The 21,097-nt window shown below is 40.5% G+C and overlaps 2 protein-coding genes across 4 annotated transcripts; one reads left to right on the top strand and one right to left on the bottom strand.

Annotated features, from left to right (window-relative positions):
- The first annotated feature begins 7,524 nt into the window (after positions 1-7,524).
- On the top strand, positions 7,525-14,690 carry LOC102205603 (gap junction gamma-1 protein-like). 3 transcript variants are annotated; one of them, XM_013915931.1, is made up of 5 exons: positions 7,525-7,762; positions 11,736-12,007; positions 12,097-12,322; positions 12,423-13,160; positions 14,261-14,690. In XM_013915931.1, the coding sequence occupies exons 2-5, from the start codon at positions 11,768-11,770 to the stop codon at positions 14,272-14,274; spliced, it is 1,218 nt and encodes a 405-aa protein (XP_013771385.1). In that variant the 5' UTR covers positions 7,525-7,762; positions 11,736-11,767; the 3' UTR covers positions 14,275-14,690. The 3 variants fall into 3 exon arrangements, with proteins under 3 accessions (XP_013771385.1, XP_005753154.1, XP_013771386.1); XM_005753097.2 differs by having other exon boundaries at positions 7,527-7,762; positions 12,423-13,100; XM_013915932.1 differs by lacking the exon at positions 7,525-7,762 and adding an exon at positions 7,771-7,977.
- Positions 14,691-16,693: 2,003 nt separating this feature from the next.
- inha (inhibin subunit alpha) lies at positions 16,694-20,524 on the bottom strand. Its single transcript, XM_005753096.1, has 2 exons — positions 20,043-20,524; positions 16,694-17,652 (listed from the first exon to the last, which is right to left on the bottom strand). Exons 1-2 carry the CDS (start codon positions 20,341-20,343, stop codon positions 16,910-16,912), a joined length of 1,044 nt encoding a protein of 347 aa, XP_005753153.1. The 5' UTR covers positions 20,344-20,524; the 3' UTR covers positions 16,694-16,909.
- Between the last annotated feature and the right edge of the window lie 573 nt (positions 20,525-21,097).

Raw genomic sequence — 21,097 nt, 5'->3', positions numbered from 1 at the left:
GAGCATGACCGAGTGTGTCTTTGTTTTCTCTCTACGCACTCTGCACTCAGTCTGGTCCCATTACGCTTGTTGCTTTAAGCCAAGAACTTGGAAATGATTGCACTCATTCATGTGGCACACAAGCCTGTAAAAGCACTGGTTGCATAATGTTTCCTCCAGATACCATCCCACTGAACTTTTCTACAGCTGGAATGGAGTGTGCCTTGTTTCTTTTGTTGATGCTGTGTTGTCCTAATGAAATGCACCTTAATGCATCACATGCTGTTCTTTGATCGTCTGTAGCATCAAGCTAATATGGAGCAGATTTTGGGGGAAGGTTTGGAGTTACAAGCATTAAGTCAAGGGAGTGAAACAAATGTTCTGTCTTAGGATTTGTAGGGAAGTAATGCAAGAGGCTGAGCCTAGAATATGTCAACCGCCTTTGTCAGGTTTTTTTTTTTTTCTCTCTCTCATCGTCTTAGGGTGCTTTGCATCACGCGGTCAACACGAGGCTGGGGGAGCCTCTGAAAGGCCAAGGTTCAAGACATTGTCGTCAAAGAATTTGCACGCAGTTTTCACCTAATTAAGGTCTTGTGATGTTTCAGACGTTCGGTGAACAGTAGCACTTCTCGTGTTTAAACATTTTGAAAAAGATGTTTATTTTAATTTGTAATTCGGGTTTGGTTGATTGGTTTGTTTTCAGAGCATTTATCAAGGGCAGGGAGAAAAATCTGTTTTGACATCAGGCACTGTCATCATTCAGTAAATGTGATGGATAAACATTATCTCAACTGAATCCTTGTTTATTTAGTTTGTACATCGGTTAAAGCTGTAAGACAGAACGTCTACAGCTGTGTTCATATGTAACCACTGTAATGGGAAACTGTACATATCAGTTACCGCAAAGGTCAGCAGTTAATTTAGGTCTACTAATTAGGTCATTAGTAATTTATTTATTTCTGTGCTTTTTTTTCATAACAGGTTTATGCAGAAGACTGTGTTTTATTTTTATATCAATGTGATGCCAATCATGCATATACGTGACTAAAGAAAGTGATGTGTTTGGAAGTGAAGTTCATTTTTTTTTGTAGCCACACCAAGGTGTGATTACTGCCAAACTTGCTGAATGAAGAAATCACCTAATAGAACCAGTCTGATAAGTGAAGCAGGCTAAAAGATCTCAAAAAGCAACACATCCTGCCACAATCTAAAGAAACATTGACAGCTATGAGTCTGGAAAGGGTTGCAAAGTAATTTCTAAGGCTTTGAGACATGCATCCTACAGAAATTACTCCGAGAGCGCATCAACGACTCATCGTTAGTAGGTCACGTAGGAACCCAGAACAACATCTAAAGAATTGCAGGCCTCACTTGTCTCAGTTAAGTTCAGATTTCAAGTAGAAAACCACTGCTGACCAAGAAGATCACAAAGGCTCGTCTCACATCCGACATAAACTAACAGAATTTCATAAAAAGATCATCATACCAACAGTCAAACGTGGTGGTGGTAGTGTGGTGGTCTGGGGTTGCTTTGCTGCTTCAGGACGACCTGCTGTAATTGATGGAACCATGAATTCTGCTCCAGGGACACTTGGATTATGAAGCAGGACAATCAACCAAAACACACCAGCAAATCCACCTCTGCATGCCTCAAAAAATGAAATTAAGGCTTTGGAGTGGCCTAATCAGTCCAGACTTAAGTCTGATTGAGATGCTTTGGCATGTGGCTAAATCAATTCTCCAAAGAAGAGTGGGACAAAGTTCCACAGCAGTGATGCAAAAGACTCATTACCAGTTATCACAAACACTTGACTGCCGTTCTTGCTGCCAAGAGTGGCACAGTTAGTTATTGAGTTTAGGGGACAGTTGCTTTTTCACAGGTAGGTCTGGATAACTGTGTCCCCTCAACAAATGAACTTATCATTTAAAAACTGCACTTAGTATTCACTCAGGTTATCTAACCTTTAAATGTCTTTGATGATCTGAAACATGCAAGTGTGACCAATATTCAAAGACTGAAATAAGGGAGCAGCACTGTAAATGTGAAGTGTATTGAATGTGTTTTACTAAAATCTTACTTTAAAACATTTGCTAACTTAAGTTTGAAGGGAATCTATTCTGTTTACTAGCATTACCAGACCAGTGTTATCCAGGCAGTTAAATAGTGTAGCGATGTACTAATCACATTTCGTAAGTAGTGCTTATTTTTCTCGAACTGTGACCTGATAAATGTATACTGTCTGAAACAAGTAATTTTAAAGTAAATGGAGTAAGATTTAATTTATATAGCATCTTTCAAAATAAATATCTCAAAATTCTTCACAACCAAAATGCCAAAAACATATGAGCGAGAAGTTTAAAAAGATTAGTTCTGAGCTCATAGGTCACGGAGTCCACGGAGCTGAAGTTCCGAGCGAGAGAGCTCCAGAGTGTGGGAGTCTTTAGTTCTGAGCATCAGCAGGCTCTGGTCACATGACCTCAGGGACGTGCTGGGGTGTATGGATGTAAAAGTCACAACCAGAATCTGAAAATGTGTCCTGAAGTTAATGTGAGCCAGTGCAATGGTGTGAAAGGACCCTCCCACTTACGGTTGGCTGCCTCCTGCAGAGTGCAGTTACACATGTCCTTCATGATACAAACGTCCCAGTGACTTCTGCCGCCACACAGTCTTAAACTAGGGATGGTTGATGTGTGGCTGAGATGACATCGTATAGATCTGGGAGTAGAAAACAACCATCTGAAACTGATTGTTTACAACTCACTGAAGCCTTTGAAGGGATTAACTTGCACATATGGTGACCTCGTTATTTGAAACTACAAACTTTAATTTAGAGAAGAAAAGACAGCACATAATATTCTGCTTCAAGTCAAGTCTTCAAGTCTTGATTGTTTAAGGATGTTTATGTTATGTTTCCCGTTAGTCAGTTGAAGCCAAACTGTCGAGCTTGTTCCTACAAAGCGAAGCTTACTGTGAGTCCAAACCAGAGGCCACCAGGCAAGGTAGGCAACTGCTGGGGGCCCTTGGCCCAGCAGACAACACATTTTTATAATTAACTGATGAAAGTTATGAAATTTAGATTCAAAGAAATTTGGACGGGGCACTAGAAGTTACGCTAAGTTGTACTGAACTGTACATTATTGTGCTGGATGTGCAGTCTGGTGCGCTTATTGTATTTTCTGTATTGTTAATGCAGACTTTGTGGTTTCATGGTGCTAAAATCTGTATTTTTTTCATCATGTAAAACTCTAAATGGACAGTGCAGCCACAGTGCACATTAGTTTAATCATCTGTATTGGAACTATTACATCGCAGCTATCAAAAGAAAACAGTAAACACTATAGATTGAATGCTGTCTGTAGGCAGGAGCTCAACGTAGAGCTGCTATCCTTCCACACTGAAAGGAGTCAGTTGAGGGAGTTGAGATATCATTTAACTTGAACACCTCCTAGGCAAGTCGTCCTGGCCATGTCGCATTAGAAGGAGGACACAGGACCCAGGACATGGAGAGATTAAATCTCTTAGCTGGCTTGGGAACTCTTCAATGTCCCCTTGGAAAAGCTGGAGGAGGTGGCTGGGGAGAAGGAGGACCTTTTTGCTTAGACTGCCACACTCACAAGCTAGATTTGAATAAGTGGCAGAAGAAGTGGATAAATGGGCAGATGGTAAACACCCAAGAAGACCGTTCAGAAGTTGAATTTGAGGAATTCTGTAAAACGTTTTAATGTTATTAACATGTTGTTATGAGTACCTTATACTATATCCCTTACTATATCACTGACTTATTTTTCTGGCACCAGTAGCAAAAGAGAAAGATAAGGTGCTTACTCCATAGGCTGATAATGCCACAGTATTGTTCCACATTTAATGTATTATATCGTAAGTGCACTCTACTCCAAAGACGACTCCTTATGTTGTTATCCATGTTTCTTTTTTCGTTTCAGTTCAGTCAAAAAAATTGATATTATTTATTTATTTAAACATTTCTAACATAAAGACGATAAAGTCGGAGTTTGGAGGGGTCCCCTGTTAGTATGTGCCCTGGGCCCCAGCAGACTGTGGAATCACCACTGGTTCAGGTTCAGCTCTGTGAAAGTTAACCACCTTCAAGGTGCAATTTTTTTTTTTTTGGTGTTTTACATGTGCTGTGCACATGCTTGTTGAAGCACTGGACAAGCTTCAGTTGCAGCCACGTGGCCGAGGAACCCATCTCTCTCTCTCTCCCCCCCAATCCATCCAAAACCAGTGAAGAGCAGCAGGTTTAGCGTTCCTCCTATAAGTCTGATCTGATTCAAACAATAAACACCAACATATTTTGTGGTTGATTCCTTTTATTTACTTTTGTAATTTCAGGTGCAATTGCAGAGGCTGCATACCAGCAGAGATGCTTGCAGCTTAAGATGTTAAAATGTGTTCCCAGCTGATATATAGAAAGGTTACAGCTCCTCCTTTCCCAGTCCACAAATTAAAAAGAAGCAAAGCAATTAAAGGTCATTAGGACTGCAGCTTCGGTACAGATGGAATCTGCGGATTTCAAATAGCACTAACAATGTTAGCATTTGAACTGTACTGAAACAACTTGTGAGCTTATACTAAGGAGGTGTTGTTAGTTTGATTATAGTAATGAGTTTTCTAGTTCTTAAGCAGCTTCTTAATGGCTTATTAAAGAAACAATAGCCTAGAAGGAAGCAAAGAAGAGAGGCACATAAAACATTTATGGTGAAGTTATACTGTACATCATTAATTCCACTTTATGGTTCTGATATGGCATCTGGGAGCATTTTGCCCACACTCACATTCCCATAATAAGCCATGCATTTCACATTTTTATTATCTTTCTCCATGTGGTAACCGTTTTCTGTCTCTGTTTCTCTGTAAACTCCTTTACAGTTCATTTTCTTCCTGAGGATCGGAGCCTCCTCCATCTTCTTTGCGAGGAAATACTGAAGACCCTTCTGCTTCTTTTTTCTTTCTGTTTTCTGTTTTGGCTGACAATGTGGTGAAATTAATGATCCCAGAAAGTCAGCCTTGACTAACCCATGAGTCATAATGATTGCATGCTATGAATTTATGTCAGAAAGGTTTATATTTTGGGGAGGCAACAAAGCATCTGAGGCGGATACTTAATCACTGCCACAACTACGCAGGTGGGCTGAAATTAAAAGTGCTCTTTATTAGTACTGAGTCCCTCCCTTAATAAAGCTGTTAATATATTCTCTGCAGGGGTGTCAGCAGGAATTTTGAGTCCCGACAAAGACGTTGCCAACCCCTGTGATGAGTTTTTCGGAAACCGGCTAACTCCAGTGTCATTTTCTGCACGTCTCTTGTCATATTTTCTGCGATCTTGCATATATCCCATTCACTTTAAAAGGATAAAACGTGCAGGCGAATGAGTTCATGCCTCCCTAACACCATATTTGAACAGCAGATGAAAGCAGGGAGAGGATAGTTAGTATGAAAGGGAGCTGGGATGGAGCCACGGCGCAGACATCTGGCTGGACTCGACTTCCCACAGGCTCCTCCAAACATTTCAGGTCCTCTGGTAAATCAGGAGCACTACAGCTGCACTGTGCATGACAGCAAGAAATCTGTTGTTTTGCCGAATGCTCGAGTCAACTAAATTCTTGGATGGTGGGCCTCCTCGTGTAAAAGCTGCAGTCACGCAGTGCTCTGTCAGGCCAAACTGTGGTCCAGGAGGAGGATAATACAGGGGTCCTCAGCAGAAAGACAAACTATTACATTATGGTGGTGTTACACTCTGTGTGCTTTTGTTTTTGCATAAAACAAACAAGAACGTTTAGAGATCAGCAAGAATCGAACTGAAGAAATGTCTCAAGTGGTGTGTCTTTGGCCTTACTTAAAGGGGACCTTCCATGATTTTAAACAGCAAAAATCAGTAACAGTTGTCTAATCTTCCGTGACTCTCGGCGAGCTTTGAAGGCTTCTCGAAGTGATGTCATCTCAGACGAGAGTTTAGAAACCGCAGATACTGATCTTCGAACTGGACGTGAAGCTTTAAAGACGCGGGGCACTTATCAGGAAATGAGGGTCTGATGAGAGATGCTATCGAACTGTGTTATGGGAAGGGTTGGATCCAGCATCCAACATATCTCTGCCCCAGTTCTGACCTGCGCTAATCTGTCTCACGTGAGTCCTCCTTTAAATGTGTGCCAGGTAATTAGAAACGCCTTTATGAAGGTCCATAAAGATTATAATGTTCTGATTAAAAGGATTGCTTTATTAATCATTTTATTTTTGACAGCTGCTTTACAAAAAGAAAAAAAATAAATGTAAACTATGTCATAATTTTAACTTATGCCAAATACCTATGAAACTTAATTACAAAGATAAATAATTACGGTGGATCTATGGTGGCTCAGAGAGGAAAAATGCTGCCAATGCACATAAAACACAAAAGAAATAGGATTTTTTTTTTTTTTGCAAAAGCTTAATAACAATAAAAATAATGATGATAATAATAATATAGAAAAAAATTAAGTGTTTCTGGGGACACAACTGCATGACCAGGACCAGACAGAAACCAAAACATGTGAAGGACACGCTTAAAAGAAATGAATCGTTCATTGATGTGGTGAGAAAGAAAAAGATGAAGGTAAAGTGTGTTTTAAACCCATGATCCATGTAATACTGTAGATACATGTTTGCTATTTGCTCTGTACTGTTAGCTTGTCACTTCCTCAGCTGGACTTGTAAAATTTGTCCTAACCCCCCCCCCCCAAAAAAACAAAGTAAAACAGAAAAAAAAAGTTGAAATCAAGTGATGTCTCTAAACAAGAAAAGACAGAACCTGAGATTATGGATTCAGCCAAAGCAGCAGCCGGGAGAATTTCATAGTTTGATCCAGGAGTTGAAGATGTATCATGGCTGCTTTTGGACATATTTCAGGATGTCAGTGAGGCAGTTTGAAATCTTGTTCGCAGAGCTGGGACCACACCTGAGAGGCAGAGAAATGATTTCAGAGAGCCGATTGACCTGGAGCAGCATCTAGCTTTGTGCCTGAGGTAAAACTGTATTATTTTACCATTTCTATATCTCTGCATCATCGCATAGTCCTGTGCACACTTTGAGCTATGGGCACGCTTGTTACAAAATACATCAATCTGTTTGGTCAGAAAATCAGAACAATTTAGCTTGGTTTAAAAAAAAAAAAAGTATTGCTGTATTACTGTAAGGCCTTTACCTTTACATTGAGGCAACTTTTGTTGACATTTTGCATTAAGAATAGGCAAGTCCAAAAAATATTTTTAATGCACGAAATATTTGCACAGCCTTTCCAGAGAAATTCTTTTCTTGTAATTACTTTTTTTAAACAGAATTTTTGGCATTTTTCGGCCTCCATACTAAGTGGCTGCCCTGTTGTGACATACCTTTCGTGTCCAGACAGCAGTTTATCTGGGACATTGCAAAGACCTATAGGATTCCCCTGGTTCTTCACCGTGAGGGCAGAACGGTAGTCGGGCAGCTCAGATTTCAGGGGCCTCCTCTTGTTCTTGAATGGGGCCGAGTTACGTGGAGGAGGTGCAGCAGGAGGAGGAGGAGGAGGGAAGCAGGAGCCTGCAGGAGTCGCAGACCTCTCTTTCTTTTGTGCTCTCGTTCGGGACCCCAACACATGGGGTCAACGCGGGCTGAATGGCTTCATAGTGAAAGCTGCCTCGGACGCAGACGGTCGGCGTGAGAGAGCGAGCGCGCGCGCGCTAATTAGAAAAACGTGGTGAAGCAATTAAGCGCGAGGAGAGAAGCAGCGCGCCGATTGTAGTGCAGAAGGTGAGTGTTTGGTCTCGAGAAAAGTTAGTTAGTGTCGTTTGGTTTTCCTTTTGGAGCTTAGCTGGAGCCGACTGTGGTTTGTTTATTTTTGTTTTTTTGTGTTTGGTACCCGAGAAGTTTGTTTATTATTTATTTTAAAGAGCAGGGTTTCGTCTAAATATACTGAGCAGGTCCGCGTGGCGAGTTCTGAAGCTGTGCGTGCCGGAGTGTCAGTGGTGAGTCTTCCTATATTCGTCAGTTTTTAAACTAAGGGGGAAAATTTAACACATGGAGACTTTGAATAACGTCACCATTAGTGCGGCTCGCAACATTGTGAGATCACACAGTGCAAGGAAAAAAGTTCTGTAAATAGAAGCTTTTTTTAAGGGAGCAGTTCATGTGCTAATGGCTGTTTTGAACTTTCAGAAGTCAGACTGTGAACTTGATGGCTTCATCTTCTAAGAAGAAGAGGATTCTTGTTTCCCCACTGAAGCTTGGCAGGACTTAGTTTTCCTCCAGGAATGCCACAATTTCCAAAACAATTCAGTCTGACTCAGCAAAGCGTATTCGAAGCCTTCAACAGCTCCACCAAGGAGCTTTTAAACTTCCTTCCAGCTACACAAACCGACATCAATCATGTGCATTGACTCCATTTTCCACTTTAGATTTAATTTTTGTCCCTGCTCTCCTCAAAGTCAAACTATTGTATACAGATCAAACAAAAAGATGTGATTTGCATTTGCAGATGCTGGATGGTTCTCCTCCTGCTGCTCGGATTGTATCGGGAGTCCATGTGCCCTCTGTCTGCTCCCTGAACCCTAAGAATCCCAGCTTTCTGCTTTTGGTTAGGCAGGAATGTTAACTTTCCCTTTGTCCAGATCCCTTCCCCAAAAAACTCTCCACAACCCACCCCACTCATAACTCCTGGAGAGCATAGTGACTCCTGAAGCAGAAAAGGGTTTAAACCACATGAGCAAATAAGCTACTGTTTTTGTTGTTGTTGTTGTTTGTATTTATTTATTTATTTTAAAAAGCAGTCTTCAGTGCATTTGTGAGTCTGCACAAAATGCTCAAATTTACTTGAGCCAGATGCATGTTTGTCTTAGTCAAATGTATAGCTGAAAGGCGAATGTTTGGTTTCCTTGGTGTCTTTATCTGGAGGGGAGGGCAGTTTTACAGTGTGTTAACAAGGGGTGCTGTAAAGCCCCCTGAGATGAGTAAATTCTGTGCGTTTGCTGCTGTCTCAACTTATTTTTTTTCCCCCTCCCTGCTTCTTTTAGCTCAGCACCTCTAGAAACTCTTAATGGACCCTGAGCATTAGCACGAGCTGAACTCCCTTCTGGAGCAGTCCTGTGCAAAGTGAACAACAGCTGGAAACTCAAAACTATTCTGAGCCCGTGGCACAAAATTGCATTCCTCCTTTTTTTTTCTCTTCTTTGTTTTTCTTTTCTTCTTTTTTTTTTTAATGTCACCATAGCTGTGATGACACAGTAAAATTTTCTTGTCATTCACCAAACACTCAGCAAAACTCACACATTTGTTTTCTGCAGCTTATTTTTCTTGAGGGGGAGTATGGGATGTTAGGAGATGGTGCAAGAGCACGCAAAGCATATTTATAAAAAAAAAAAGTTTTTAAATGTGCGCACTTGTTTGGCATGTCTGCTTCGCCTTCGTAAATTCTGCTGGCTAGGTCACTGGCTTTTTCCAGGTGCTTGTTCAGGTGACTGATAAGCTTGGTTAGAAACTGATAGCAGGAATTCAGTGAGGTCAAACTGAAATCTCGGCTTCTGGCTTCTTGTTTTGTCTTTTCTTCTTCTAATTAAAGGTTTTTCCTAATTACACTGAGATTAGATATCCATTATTGGTCAGCCTGCTCGTGCCTTTCATTGCTTGAGAGATGCTTTTGGTCTGTGTGCGGTATTCTTTATATCAGGTCATGTCCTCAATACACACTTAGGCCAAACTGTTGCAATGCAAGAACAAGTTTCAGTGGAGGAAACCAAAGGCAGTGCTGCCCTGGGGGCGGAGGTTTAAAGGGATAAGTCTGCCTTGCTGAATGAATGCCAGAAAGAGGCTTTTAAATTTTAGCAGCAGCCTTTTCTCTCGTCCTCTGAGACCTCTTGGCTAATGTGCCATCTAAAGGTGGATTTTGTAACACTGCGTTGAGGGTAAAATGGATATCACCAGGCAACTGGACTTGTCTCTTGTTTTGTTTTTTTTGTCTCTTTTGTCAGCTTTAGAAAACCAAGTGTACATTTCCCAGGGATGTGAGTGTGATGCCCCTTCTTTAGTAGATGAAGCTTGTAATTTTTTGTTTTCAAAATGTAATTCTAGATTCAGGGCGACGCTGTTGCAGTTCGAAATCTGAGGGGATGATTTCAGGGACCTACTGTCTGGAAGTTTTCATAGCTTTGGTGTGGCTTAGTCTCGTGAGACTAAGGCCTTGTTAATTTTTTTTTTTTTTTTTTTTTTTTTTTGTGGGATATTTTTCCATTACGCAGGTCAGGCTCGGGCAAGTCACTCTAACCATTTTTCAGCGTCAGAAGGTGCCAGGGTTGGAAAAGAAGAATTTCAGAGGACTGGATGATGAACAATGCGTCTGAGTGTCAAATGCTAATCTGAGGAGACAAGCCTACAGATGCCTGTAATGGCTAAAGGCTGATGCTGTTGCAATGAGTCATGAAATGCTGCTTATTTTCTTTGCTACACCCTGTGGTCTAAAAGCGTAATTGTAAAGATGAGCAGTTCATAGAGTCCCTTTTTCTCATCCTCCTCCCCCTCTGTGTTGGTTTCAATCAAATGTGTTTTGAAATAAAGTTATGGTGGCATTTCTCTTTTACAGTGTGTCTGGTGCCCTGTTTGGTTAAAGAATACCCTCATCACAGACTAGACTGATCCAGGATGTGTTTTGAAACTGAGTTCAGTCAGGCTTTAGCCAGAATTGGAGGGGAAAAGCACAAAGCTAATCTTATCTTGATCAGTTATTAAACTGCTACATCAACTCTAAATTTTATTTCCAGCTGGCTGCTAAAGCTTACAGCCACTGCTGTAAGACTTTTTGCACATTACTTTTTGAGTATTTGCCACACTTGAAGGAATTTAAAAGAATAGTTTCTGGTGCAGAGTTGGAGAGCAAATTCCTAGATCTAGTCACTGCTATAATATCATAATTCCTGCAGCCTGGAGCCACAGCAGGTCTCCTCAGAGCTAGCTGCAACTTGCCAGTTGCCTCTTTGATTCTGATTAAGCATCTCTAGCTTGGCGTGGCAGTGAGGTGTAGGAATGTTGGTTCTCGAAAATGCTGCTAGGGACTAGTGCACTCTGACCAACAAGACTGATTCGCATTTAAAGACCTGTATGTCTGACCTGGGTTTAAACCACCTGTATGGGCCTCGTGTTACTTGATACCAAATGTGTGGCTTTTGTTTATCTATTTATTTTTTAAGATTTGTTGTGGAGACTTTCTTGGAATACCTGCATTTCCAAATGCATGGTTTTAATCTCCTTTTGGGTGTGAAAGCTTATCATTTGGTTTCTTCTAGTGACTTTCCGTTGAAGTAATGCTTCAATATTTAACTTAATTGAATAAGAGCTCGAAATGTTTATTTTCTGTACATACAGAGGTCCTTTAACAAGGTTGTTTAAAGTCATCACACTGATTGAATGTTTTGTTTTTGTCCCCCCCCCCAGCATACAAAACATCTGCTGTGGGCACTCAACAAGGCGTTTATGTGTGTGTGTCTGTGTGTGGTTGGATTACATTTCTGTGGATCAGCCTATAATTATTCAGCTAATTGTTTCATACTTAATGATAAACATCTGCTGTATGACCATCTGTCCACAAAGGCTTCTTTTAGTTGCTGTGATCCTAAAATAAGACATGCACAAACCTCACAGATTCACAGGCTGCTGTTCTTGCTCACTTTGATTTTTATGAATGCAAAACGAAGTTTTCCCATCACTTCTCAGTCTCATGCTTTTGTTTTGAACCCAGAGCTAACTTAGTGGTCCGATCACCTTGGCACCATGAGTTGGAGCTTTCTAACCCGTCTGCTGGATGAGATATCCAACCACTCCACCTTCGTGGGGAAGGTCTGGCTGACTGTGCTCATCATCTTCCGCATTGTGCTGACGGCCGTTGGCGGCGAAACCATCTACTATGATGAACAGAGCAAATTTGTCTGCAACACACAGCAGCCTGGTTGTGAGAACGTGTGCTATGATGCATTTGCGCCGCTCTCACATGTCAGATTCTGGATCTTCCAGGTGAGCTCTAGCAAAAGAAGGCTGTCGGTGTTTATTTTACTCACACAAAACAGTACTGTTAATGTCAACATGCATACATTTACCTCCAGGTGATCATGATCACCACCCCAACCATAATGTACCTTGGATTTGCCATGCACAAGATCGCCCGCATGGAAGAGACAGACTTTCGGCCGGGCCCAAAGCGGAAGAAGAGAATACCAATCATCAAACGTGGGGCTGCGAGGGACTATGAAGAGGTAGAGGACAACGGAGAAGAAGACCCAATGATTGCTGAAGAGATTGAACCAGAAAAGACAGACAAAGCAGAACAAAGTAGGGCAGCAGTACGTCTTTCACAAAGCATCTTTAATGTTCTAATAGATTACAACCCCTACTTGATACTAAGTTGGCTTCTAATGTTTCTGTTTTCAAGGCTCAGAGAAAAAACATGATGGTCGCCGGCGGATCTTGCGTGACGGCCTGATGAAAGTCTATGTGTGCCAACTGCTGTGGCGCTCTGCCTTTGAGGTGGCCTTCCTTTTTGGGCAGTATATTCTTTACGGCTTCGAGGTGATTCCCTCCTATGTCTGCACTCGTTCTCCGTGCCCGCACACGGTGGACTGCTTTGTTTCCCGTCCCACGGAGAAGACGATCTTCCTTCTGGTGATGTACGTTGTGTCCTTTCTCTGCCTTCTCCTCACCATCCTGGAAATCATCCATTTGGGTATCGGCAGCATCCGTGACACTTTCCGCAGGCGGGCCACCCTCAACACACGCACCTCCCGTCCACCGGCCTCACGCTCCATGCCTACAGCTCCACCAGGATACCACGCCACCATGAAAAAGGAGAAAATGAAAGAGCTGAGGGACTTGCCAATGGGTGATTCTGGGCGAGAGAGTATTGGGGATGAGGGTCCCTCGTCCAGGGAGCTGGAGCGGTTGAGAAGACACCTGAGGCTGGCCCAGCAGCACCTGGACCTCGCCTACCAGGTGGATGAAGGAAGTCCTTCACGCAGCAGCAGCCCAGAGGTTAACACAGCTGCACAGACTGCTGCAGAGCAGAACCGTCTCAATTTTGCCCAGGAGAAGCAAGGAGAGGCGAGCGAGAAAGGTAAAGAAGACGCTCGGACCTCCATTCGACACACTGAATTTGACACAGATGAACCAGGAGGTAGAGTTCAGCCTTCAATAATCAAAACCAAATCATTTATTTATATAAAAAGCCAAACATTCAGCTAAATGTGGTTCAGGTTTCTCAAATGTAAGAGTTTGCCACTCTTCTGTTTTGTATAACTGTAAATTAACATCATTTGGGTTTTGGACTGTTAAGAATTGAAGAAAATTATTTGCAGCTCTAAACCATGGAGAAAATATTTAGAAGAGGAGTATTGCCAGCATATAAAAGTACTTTTTCTATAAATAAATTAGGGCTGGAAGATGTGATTAATCAGCTAAAATCATAGACTCTGTGAAACATGTAGCCACAGTGACCTCACCCACTGGTTTGTGGGTTTGCATTTTGAAGCCTCAACTTCAGCTTTATGGCTGCTGCCATCTTGCTTGTCTTAAGACTGAAGTGACCATATTTGGGCAAGATGGTGGAGTGCTAAGGTATTAGCTAATGCTAGAGAGTTTGGTTGGAAAGCTGCACATGGAATCCAGTGGTGCATTGCCCAGTCCGGGTTAGCTTCTAAGTGACCTAGAGATACAATATTAGATTTTAACTTGGCAGACTGAAGCACAGATTATAACAGGTTGTGAGTACAGTTAACTGTACAAAGTAATTATTTACCAGGTGATTGCATCATTATGATGATGATGGCTGCCGACTACAGCCGTCTTCTTCCACCAAAGTGGTATTAAAACAATTAAGTAGTTCTATCATGACTTGGAATAGTGTGTGGGGTTTTTTTTTTTTTTTTTTTAAATGGGCCTCAAGTGGCCATTAGAGGAACTGCAGTTATAGAGATCCAACCCTTCATTGTTGGCTTTCCATCATTTAGTTGTTTGAAATTTTGTCCAGTTAGCACTCTAAAATTCAAGGATGGCACTAACCTTAATATTTGGCACATGGAAACCAGAGAAGAATATTGAATCTTTCTACTTCCAGCCGATTATGTAAATACAGGCTTAACTTTGGACTTTATGTCAGATTTTTATTTATTTTTTGTGGTTTATTTCCTACTTTGGTTTGACCTAAAAACATCAGAAAAAATCTCAGTTTTAAGTGAACATTCATGCTTAATAATCTCTGGTCTCTTTATCTTCTAGGGATACATGCCTGAGCGTGCTTCCTGCCTCAAATGTCTGTCCTTTCATTCCTACTGGCCTTAAACACATGGGGGAAGCACATATGGGAATGCAGTCAGACCACTGAGGGAGACCAAAGTGTGTGTAATATGTGTGCGTGTGTTTGTGTGTGTGGGGATGAGAGAAATGTGCCTTTCAGTATTAGAGGTCAGTTGAAAACAAAGAAATGCTGACTGAGCGGTGTTGTGACAAATGGTTAATTTCCACGACTCTAAACTTGAAAGCTTGCCGACCTACATCCAAACTTTGACTGTGCCTTTGGCTAGACCTCGTCTACCCCATGTTCTTTCGTCATCTCTGTGTTTTGTTGCATTGCAATAACCTGTCCATTATAAGACCACGCAAGGATTATTGTAAGCTTCAGCTGAGTGTATTTTTTTTTTTTTTTTTTTTGTTTGGTTCACAAGAGAGAGGCTTTTATTTTTTATTAATGTTTCTGAATGTTGATGTCTCACTTGGTTGAAGCTTATTGGTCTCAAATCTTAAACATGACCTTGTGTTATGTAATGTTTTTGAGTATGTGCAGAAGCTTGTTAAGTGGGGCTAAACCTGTAACTGGATGAGTCATCTTTAATTTAAATGTTGGGAATTATTGGTGTATTAGCCAGATTATTATTAGTATTATTCCACTTCAGAAATGTTTGACAGAAAGATTTTTTTTTTCTATTTCTTTTCGAAGCCTATTTACCCAAATCAGCCAAAAATATTTACCTGGGAAATGCTTGAATTCTTTAATCAACAGGAACCGTTCCACACATTTCCAACAATCATCTTTGTACAATCATTTTACCGGCCTTTATTTAAGTTTTTTTTTTTTTTTTTTGACCAAACGTTGTAGGCTAGTGACATTTGTGTAGAAGGAAGTGTTGTCATGCAAATACCACCTCAGCATTTCAATGTTAATCCTTTCCTAAATTATGTTCTAAAACAAATATTTAGTGTTCGTTGGGGCAGAAAGTTGGAAAATAAATTCACTTTTTGTGGTTTTTCATGCTAACTGGCTAGAAACATCTGTTTTCTGGGGCACTGTCAAACATGTAATTCCACCCTTGTCTTTACAAATTTACATTCTTCTTTAGTGAGACATATTTTCCGTCCTTGACATGCAACCTCCTTCTCCTTCGTGCTGAAACACGGATACCTTTGTGCATCCCGGGAAAGAAGGAGGAAGAAAAGCCAAGCTGAGGAAAGGATGACAGTTTGCTGACGCACAGCCTGGTGCCATGTAAACATGTAATCTTCAACTCACCGTGAGATTCCTTCCTTTTTTTTTTGTGTTCAGTAGCTTTCAGTATTCATACAGTTGAAACGTTTTCATAGTTGGTTTTATATCCTGGAGAACAAAGTGCGGATCGCCAAAGAACTGTTGCTGTATTCTTATAATCATCTCACTTCCAGTTTTGCTACTTATTTCGAGGTACGACATTCAATTTTTGAGTATAGTACTTTTTTTTTCTATTGCAAGTTTTGTAGTTATTGTAACTGTAGAGATTATTTTGTCTTCAGAGTAAATAAATATATTTGAAATGGTTTACTCCTGTCCTTGATTTGATTTATTTATTTTTAATAATTGTTTAAACCTGTGGTTGAATTGCAGTCTGCTCAATATGTATTAACATGTTAATTTATCAATTAAAATGAAAATTTATTGGATTGTAAAAACGAGTGACATCTGTTAGTTACCCTGACATCTACAGGGTCAGTCATACTGTTTAAGGTAAAATGATGGGTTTTAAAGTAGGCCTACTATGCCCTCCAGAGGAATAATCAAGTAATGGTTAAAAGGGGTTTAAATGAGCTCAAACTATTTCACTATGTCACTTTGGTTTATTATTATAATAATAATAATAATAATAATAATAATAATAATCTTTCAGTGGCCCAATAAGGGAAGAACCCAATTTTCCCCTTGATTTAGTCGTTAAATTGGTCAATTGGGGGTTCTGGATTAATTCAGCAAGCAAAGCAAACATATCGACCAAGTCCTCATCAGGTATGAATTGAGTTTTAAGCAATGTATCTAAAATGCCAAATTTATGCATACATATCCAAAAAAAATTGGTATAGCAAATATGCGACTAAGTTATGTGGAAAGGAACAGATGTATAGAACTCAATAGATAAATTAAACAAGGAAATTTTAACAGAAATTTTAAGTTGATTGTGTCATTGGCCATTTTTACAATGTTCAATTTATTTAATTTACGTCAGTAAGGACTTTAATTGATGGTTAAAGTGTTCCTAGAAAAAGTATCTTAAATTTTATTGACTTTAATTTTTAGCACATGTAGAACTATATCTTACACTTCCTTGTATGACTGTGTGTTGAATATTGATGTGAGGTACACTAAGCAGTACCAGTGAAAGGGTGAAAACAACACATTAAACAAACAAAACCAGCTAAATAACACTTTAATCAAGGTTAACATATAAAGTACAATCTGTTTTGAGGCTTATGTAGCACACACCCAAACTAGAGAACAATCAGGACAGAATTGTAAGTGAATAAGACAAAATCAAGTTTAATAAGAGCAGTAATCAAATTTCAACTGTGACTTGTAAGTAAACTGAAATCTTTTATTTGGGTGAACTGGCCTTTAAGGTCTGATGTTCAGATACATGTACACTCTTCAGGTATAATGTTAGGCAAGGTCTCATACTTGAATGAGTATCCACCATCAGATGTCGTGGTGATCCTCAGGGACCTCATGGTCCCCGGGACGGGAGCGCAACACTGAGTGATCCCCAACATTGCAGTGGTTAGATCCCCACCCGAGCAGTTTCCGTGACAGTAGTAAAACGTCAGCACTTTCGGATGGACGATCCAGTTGTCCCACCCTAGCTCCTCAAAGCTGATGTCGATCTCTGCTCGGTGGCAGTCGCTGTGTAGAGGCCTTTCCTGAGAGGGCCGCTGCAGAAGATAGATGGCAGAGGGAGACCAAGGAATGGTCACTGCTGCATTGCGGGGTGACCGGGAAGGTCCACGAGGTTGAACATGGAGGTGAAGAAAGGGCATCTTGTCTGGTTCTCCCGTGTGGCACTGACAGGCTGGACAGTGGACCTGAAGAAGAAAGGGGCCTTCGGCGACAAGGGCCAGCAGGTTCTGATCCAGATGGTAGGTGGTCCATCCATCAGAGCTTGAATTTGATGGAGCCTCCGCTGCCTGGAGTCGTTCTAGTGCTGTGGTTACAATGAAAAGCTGGGCGGAGGAGTTAGCTGTGACTGCTTCGCCTGCAAAGAACCAGAAGTGGGCTGATGTGACTACAGTGTCCTGGCTGTTGATGGAGGGCTGGAAGTAATATGTCATATGTCTGTTTGCAGTTTCTCCCTGAGCTGAGTCCGATTTGGTGCAGTCTACAGGGAGACATCAGATTAAAAAAACAAACAAACATCTGTTAGCGTACTTAACACTTTCTTTCATCTCTAAGCACAAAGTGAAATTCTTCACAGTGAACAGCGGTGATGAAGATGTGTACATCACAGCACAGTCACTTAAGAAGGCACTTGGCTGTGTGACGAAACGTTTCTCCCACTGAAAACGCTACGTCCAGATGAACAGAACCAACTTTTGGTGATTTACTTACCTGGATGACTGAGCATGCACCAGGACACTGACAGGTATGATTACTAATTTGGATCCAGCATGAACTTCTTTCAACCTGAGAGGACACTAACAAGTTTATTTCAGCCCAGTATAAGGTTATTCTTTGACAGTTAAGTTAAACCCCAAATTACACATGCCCCATCTACACACATTTATTAAAAAAAATGTTTTCTGCTTGCCTTTTATTATTTAAAAAACTGCATTGTGTTGGCTTTGTTTCTTTCCTACATGTAGTTAATGTGTCTAAACATGAGTTAAGTTTATAAAAATTAAGTGTTGCAGATAAAGTACACATCTCTGCCATTTTACTGCAACATAAATATAAGTAAGGCTGCATTACAATATGCAGCACTGAAATTTAAGCATTGTCACCACCTAGGAGGTTGTGTTTTTAGTAGTGTTTGTGTGCATGCATGCCATTATGTTTGTAAAAACAATGGCTCAAACAGTTGAATGAATTCTGATAAAACTTTGCAGGAGTGTAAAGTGGGATCATGTTAACAATCCATTAAAATTTGGCTTAAATGCACCATTGTCTTCAAGGTCAGCTTAATGATTTATTGGTTGAAAATTGATAAAAAGCCTTATGACTTGATCACTATGATTCTTACAAGTGTGGTGTGTCAACACATACCTCTCATAGACCTCTCCTTTAAGGTCAAGTTTGATTGATCTGAAGGTCAAAGTGTTAATAATGCTAACAAGAACCATTTAAAATGACAAGAGGTTTTCACTCTGACCAGACTTACTGATATGATACTATGGTAAGTACTGTAAGAAATACCGTCCAGGGAGTGAGCCACCTCGGCAGACAGCACTTCAGGGCGAGTGCCATTAGTTCCATTACATTTTAGAGAAGGCAAATATATTTAAAACTAATGTCTCTGAGGTTGCAACTCACACTATAACAGTGATGGATAAACAGCACTGGCAAACTTTTTTTTCCCCCCAAAAATCCCATATTTATTAATGGAAACTTTAGAGCCAACAATCCGTTTCACCCTTTTTTTGAGGTGTTCTATTTTATTTTCAATTAGACAAGAATTATCATTAAAGGTGATCAGGTGTGTTCAAAGGTTACCAAAATAAATCGACTTTTAATTCACATACAAAGAGTGATATAACATAAAGCTTGAGGAACTTCAGTGAAGGTGATGAATATCAGTAGATCAGGTTAATTTTAAACAATTTACTTTTGTGTGTATTTTGTGAGTTTTTGAAACTTTTATGCACTCTATGTTGGTTGTAACAGAGAATGTATAAAAGACAGATGGTGCTGCCACCATGGGGTGAAAAGAGAACATTACACATTATTGATTCTGTTTGTGGCAGCGGGCCAGAACTAATACGTTTTAAGGAAGGAGCGAGGGGCCATATAAAATCTGATTTAGTGCCATGATTGGCCCGGGACAGACTAAATCACATATCTGTCTACCTGACTATTAATTGTTTTATTTGGAACATGTAAATATATCTAAAATAGCAGAATACATTGTCTGAGAAGCTTCTTCAGTTCTCCTCAGAACTGAAGAAGCTTCTCGGATGAGAGGTGAAACGTCTTCAAGCAACTTAAAGATGTCCAGATGCTTTTCTTTCCAAGCTCCTTAGAGAGCAGAATACATTGTAAATAGGAAAATATAACAAAGTTAATATACTGAGTTGTTGTGAATGTCTCTATATTTTACACAATTTAGATGCTTGGAAAGGAGTAGGATTAAGTTTACACTTATTTGATCCCACCACCCTTAATACTATTACATAATTTTGATTATTCAGTGTATCTTATTATCTTACTACCTGGCATTTGGATAGATGCAATTCTGCTGCGCATCATTTTGTTTTTACTACTAATACAAATGTATATTAATGGATGTTAAAAGAAGTAAAAATATGTATAACCATCTATAATATACAAATACTAAACTTTGCAAGGAAATTTTGCAGAAAAATTTTGCAAATAATGGCATCCTTATGGTTTTCATTTAGAATAAGATCTATTAAAACTTAAAGTCAAAATGTATCCGTATACTGTTTTATTTGTAAGAGTAAGAGGACATTTGACCTGTTGATCGATTTAAAGACCCGTGTGGAGTTTTAGACTCACTCCACTCAAACAGATAAGTGCAAAAGAATTTCTCACCTGAACCCGGGAACAGAATTATTTGCGATGATTCCTGGTTCGGACGGGTTTGAGGATTAACCCATGATGTTCTGCTTGTCCTGTGGGCCCTCTGGTGCAGGTGCCTCGTATCAGGAGGTACCCTGTCTGCATCGGGACCTTGCAGCGTGCTCAGAGGGGGTTCTTCGAGCCCGAGACCTTCCAGAACCCGTACTTTGAACCAGGATAGCACAGCCCCACGGGACAGCTCCTCACCCATGCAAGCTTGAATTATACCATGGATGCAAAGAGGACCCAGGATGAGGACAGTACAGGACACCATGACTATATATCTTGAAACTCTTGATGAGAGGGGGAAAAAAATCCTTAAAGTAGGCGCAACTTTTTTTACAGCTTCAGCGTCTGCCTTGTTTGTCTGGTTACCTCTAGAAAATGGATTCCCTCCTGTTGCTTTCCCTGTTTTCTAACATATTTGTTTTGTCTCTGCGTGCTATCTGCCTCTGAGGGAAGTAAGGCATTCTGCTGGTGAAACAAATGGAAGATAAAGAGTGACCTTGACGGATTGGATGTTACACACAGTAACAGGGGAATGTGTCTCTGTCTGCTTCTTTGTCCTACTCAGTTGTTTCTGGGTAGATTGGTTTACTTTAATCTTCAGCATACAGATAAAAACATATAATTTGATGTGAATTAAATTTAGGCATCTGTCAAGACATTCCTCCTCTCAGATTTCTGTATGCTTCCATGTTGCACACTCTTACACACACACACACACACACACACACTTTGAAATGATAGGAAGGAAATTGGAAATCCTTTCAAAATTAGGAATAAATCTACCTGTGATCACTAAATCTGTAGTCTGGCATTAAGCTGAACACACACAGCTGTCAAAAACAAAATGCCTTTGTCTGCGCCTCTTTATCTGACTGACCTTGAATCCCTGTCTGGGAAAATGTTTTCCGTGGTTTAGGTTTGAGGAGAATTTACAGTGGGGCAAAAAAGTATTTAGTCAGCCACCGATTGTGCAAGTTCCCCCACCTAAAATGATGACAGAGGTCAGTAATTTGCACCAG

This window comes from Pundamilia nyererei, unplaced genomic scaffold (genome assembly GCF_000239375.1).
Source record: "Pundamilia nyererei isolate P.nyererei 1_Seehausen unplaced genomic scaffold, PunNye1.0 scaffold00401, whole genome shotgun sequence".
NCBI classification, from domain to species: Eukaryota; Metazoa; Chordata; class Actinopteri; order Cichliformes; family Cichlidae; genus Pundamilia; species Pundamilia nyererei.
The sequence above is the reverse complement of the archived record's forward strand: the minus strand, read 5'-3'. Positions and strand labels throughout refer to the sequence as shown.

Excerpts from the sequence above, each read along its gene's own strand:
- inha (XM_005753096.1), bottom strand. The coding sequence starts at position 20,343 with ATGGTGTCCTGTACTGTCCTCATCCTGGGTCCTCTTTGCATCCATGGT. Across the intron at positions 17,653-20,042 it reads AATTCTGTTCCCGGGTTCAG|ACTGCACCAAATCGGACTCA; the intron begins GTGAGAAATTCT and ends GTCTCCCTGTAG.
- LOC102205603 (XM_013915931.1), top strand. The coding sequence starts at position 11,768 with ATGAGTTGGAGCTTTCTAACCCGTCTGCTGGATGAGATATCCAACCAC. Across the intron at positions 12,008-12,096 it reads TCAGATTCTGGATCTTCCAG|GTGATCATGATCACCACCCC; the intron begins GTGAGCTCTAGC and ends ATTTACCTCCAG. Across the intron at positions 12,323-12,422 it reads GACAGACAAAGCAGAACAAA|GCTCAGAGAAAAAACATGAT; the intron begins GTAGGGCAGCAG and ends TCTGTTTTCAAG.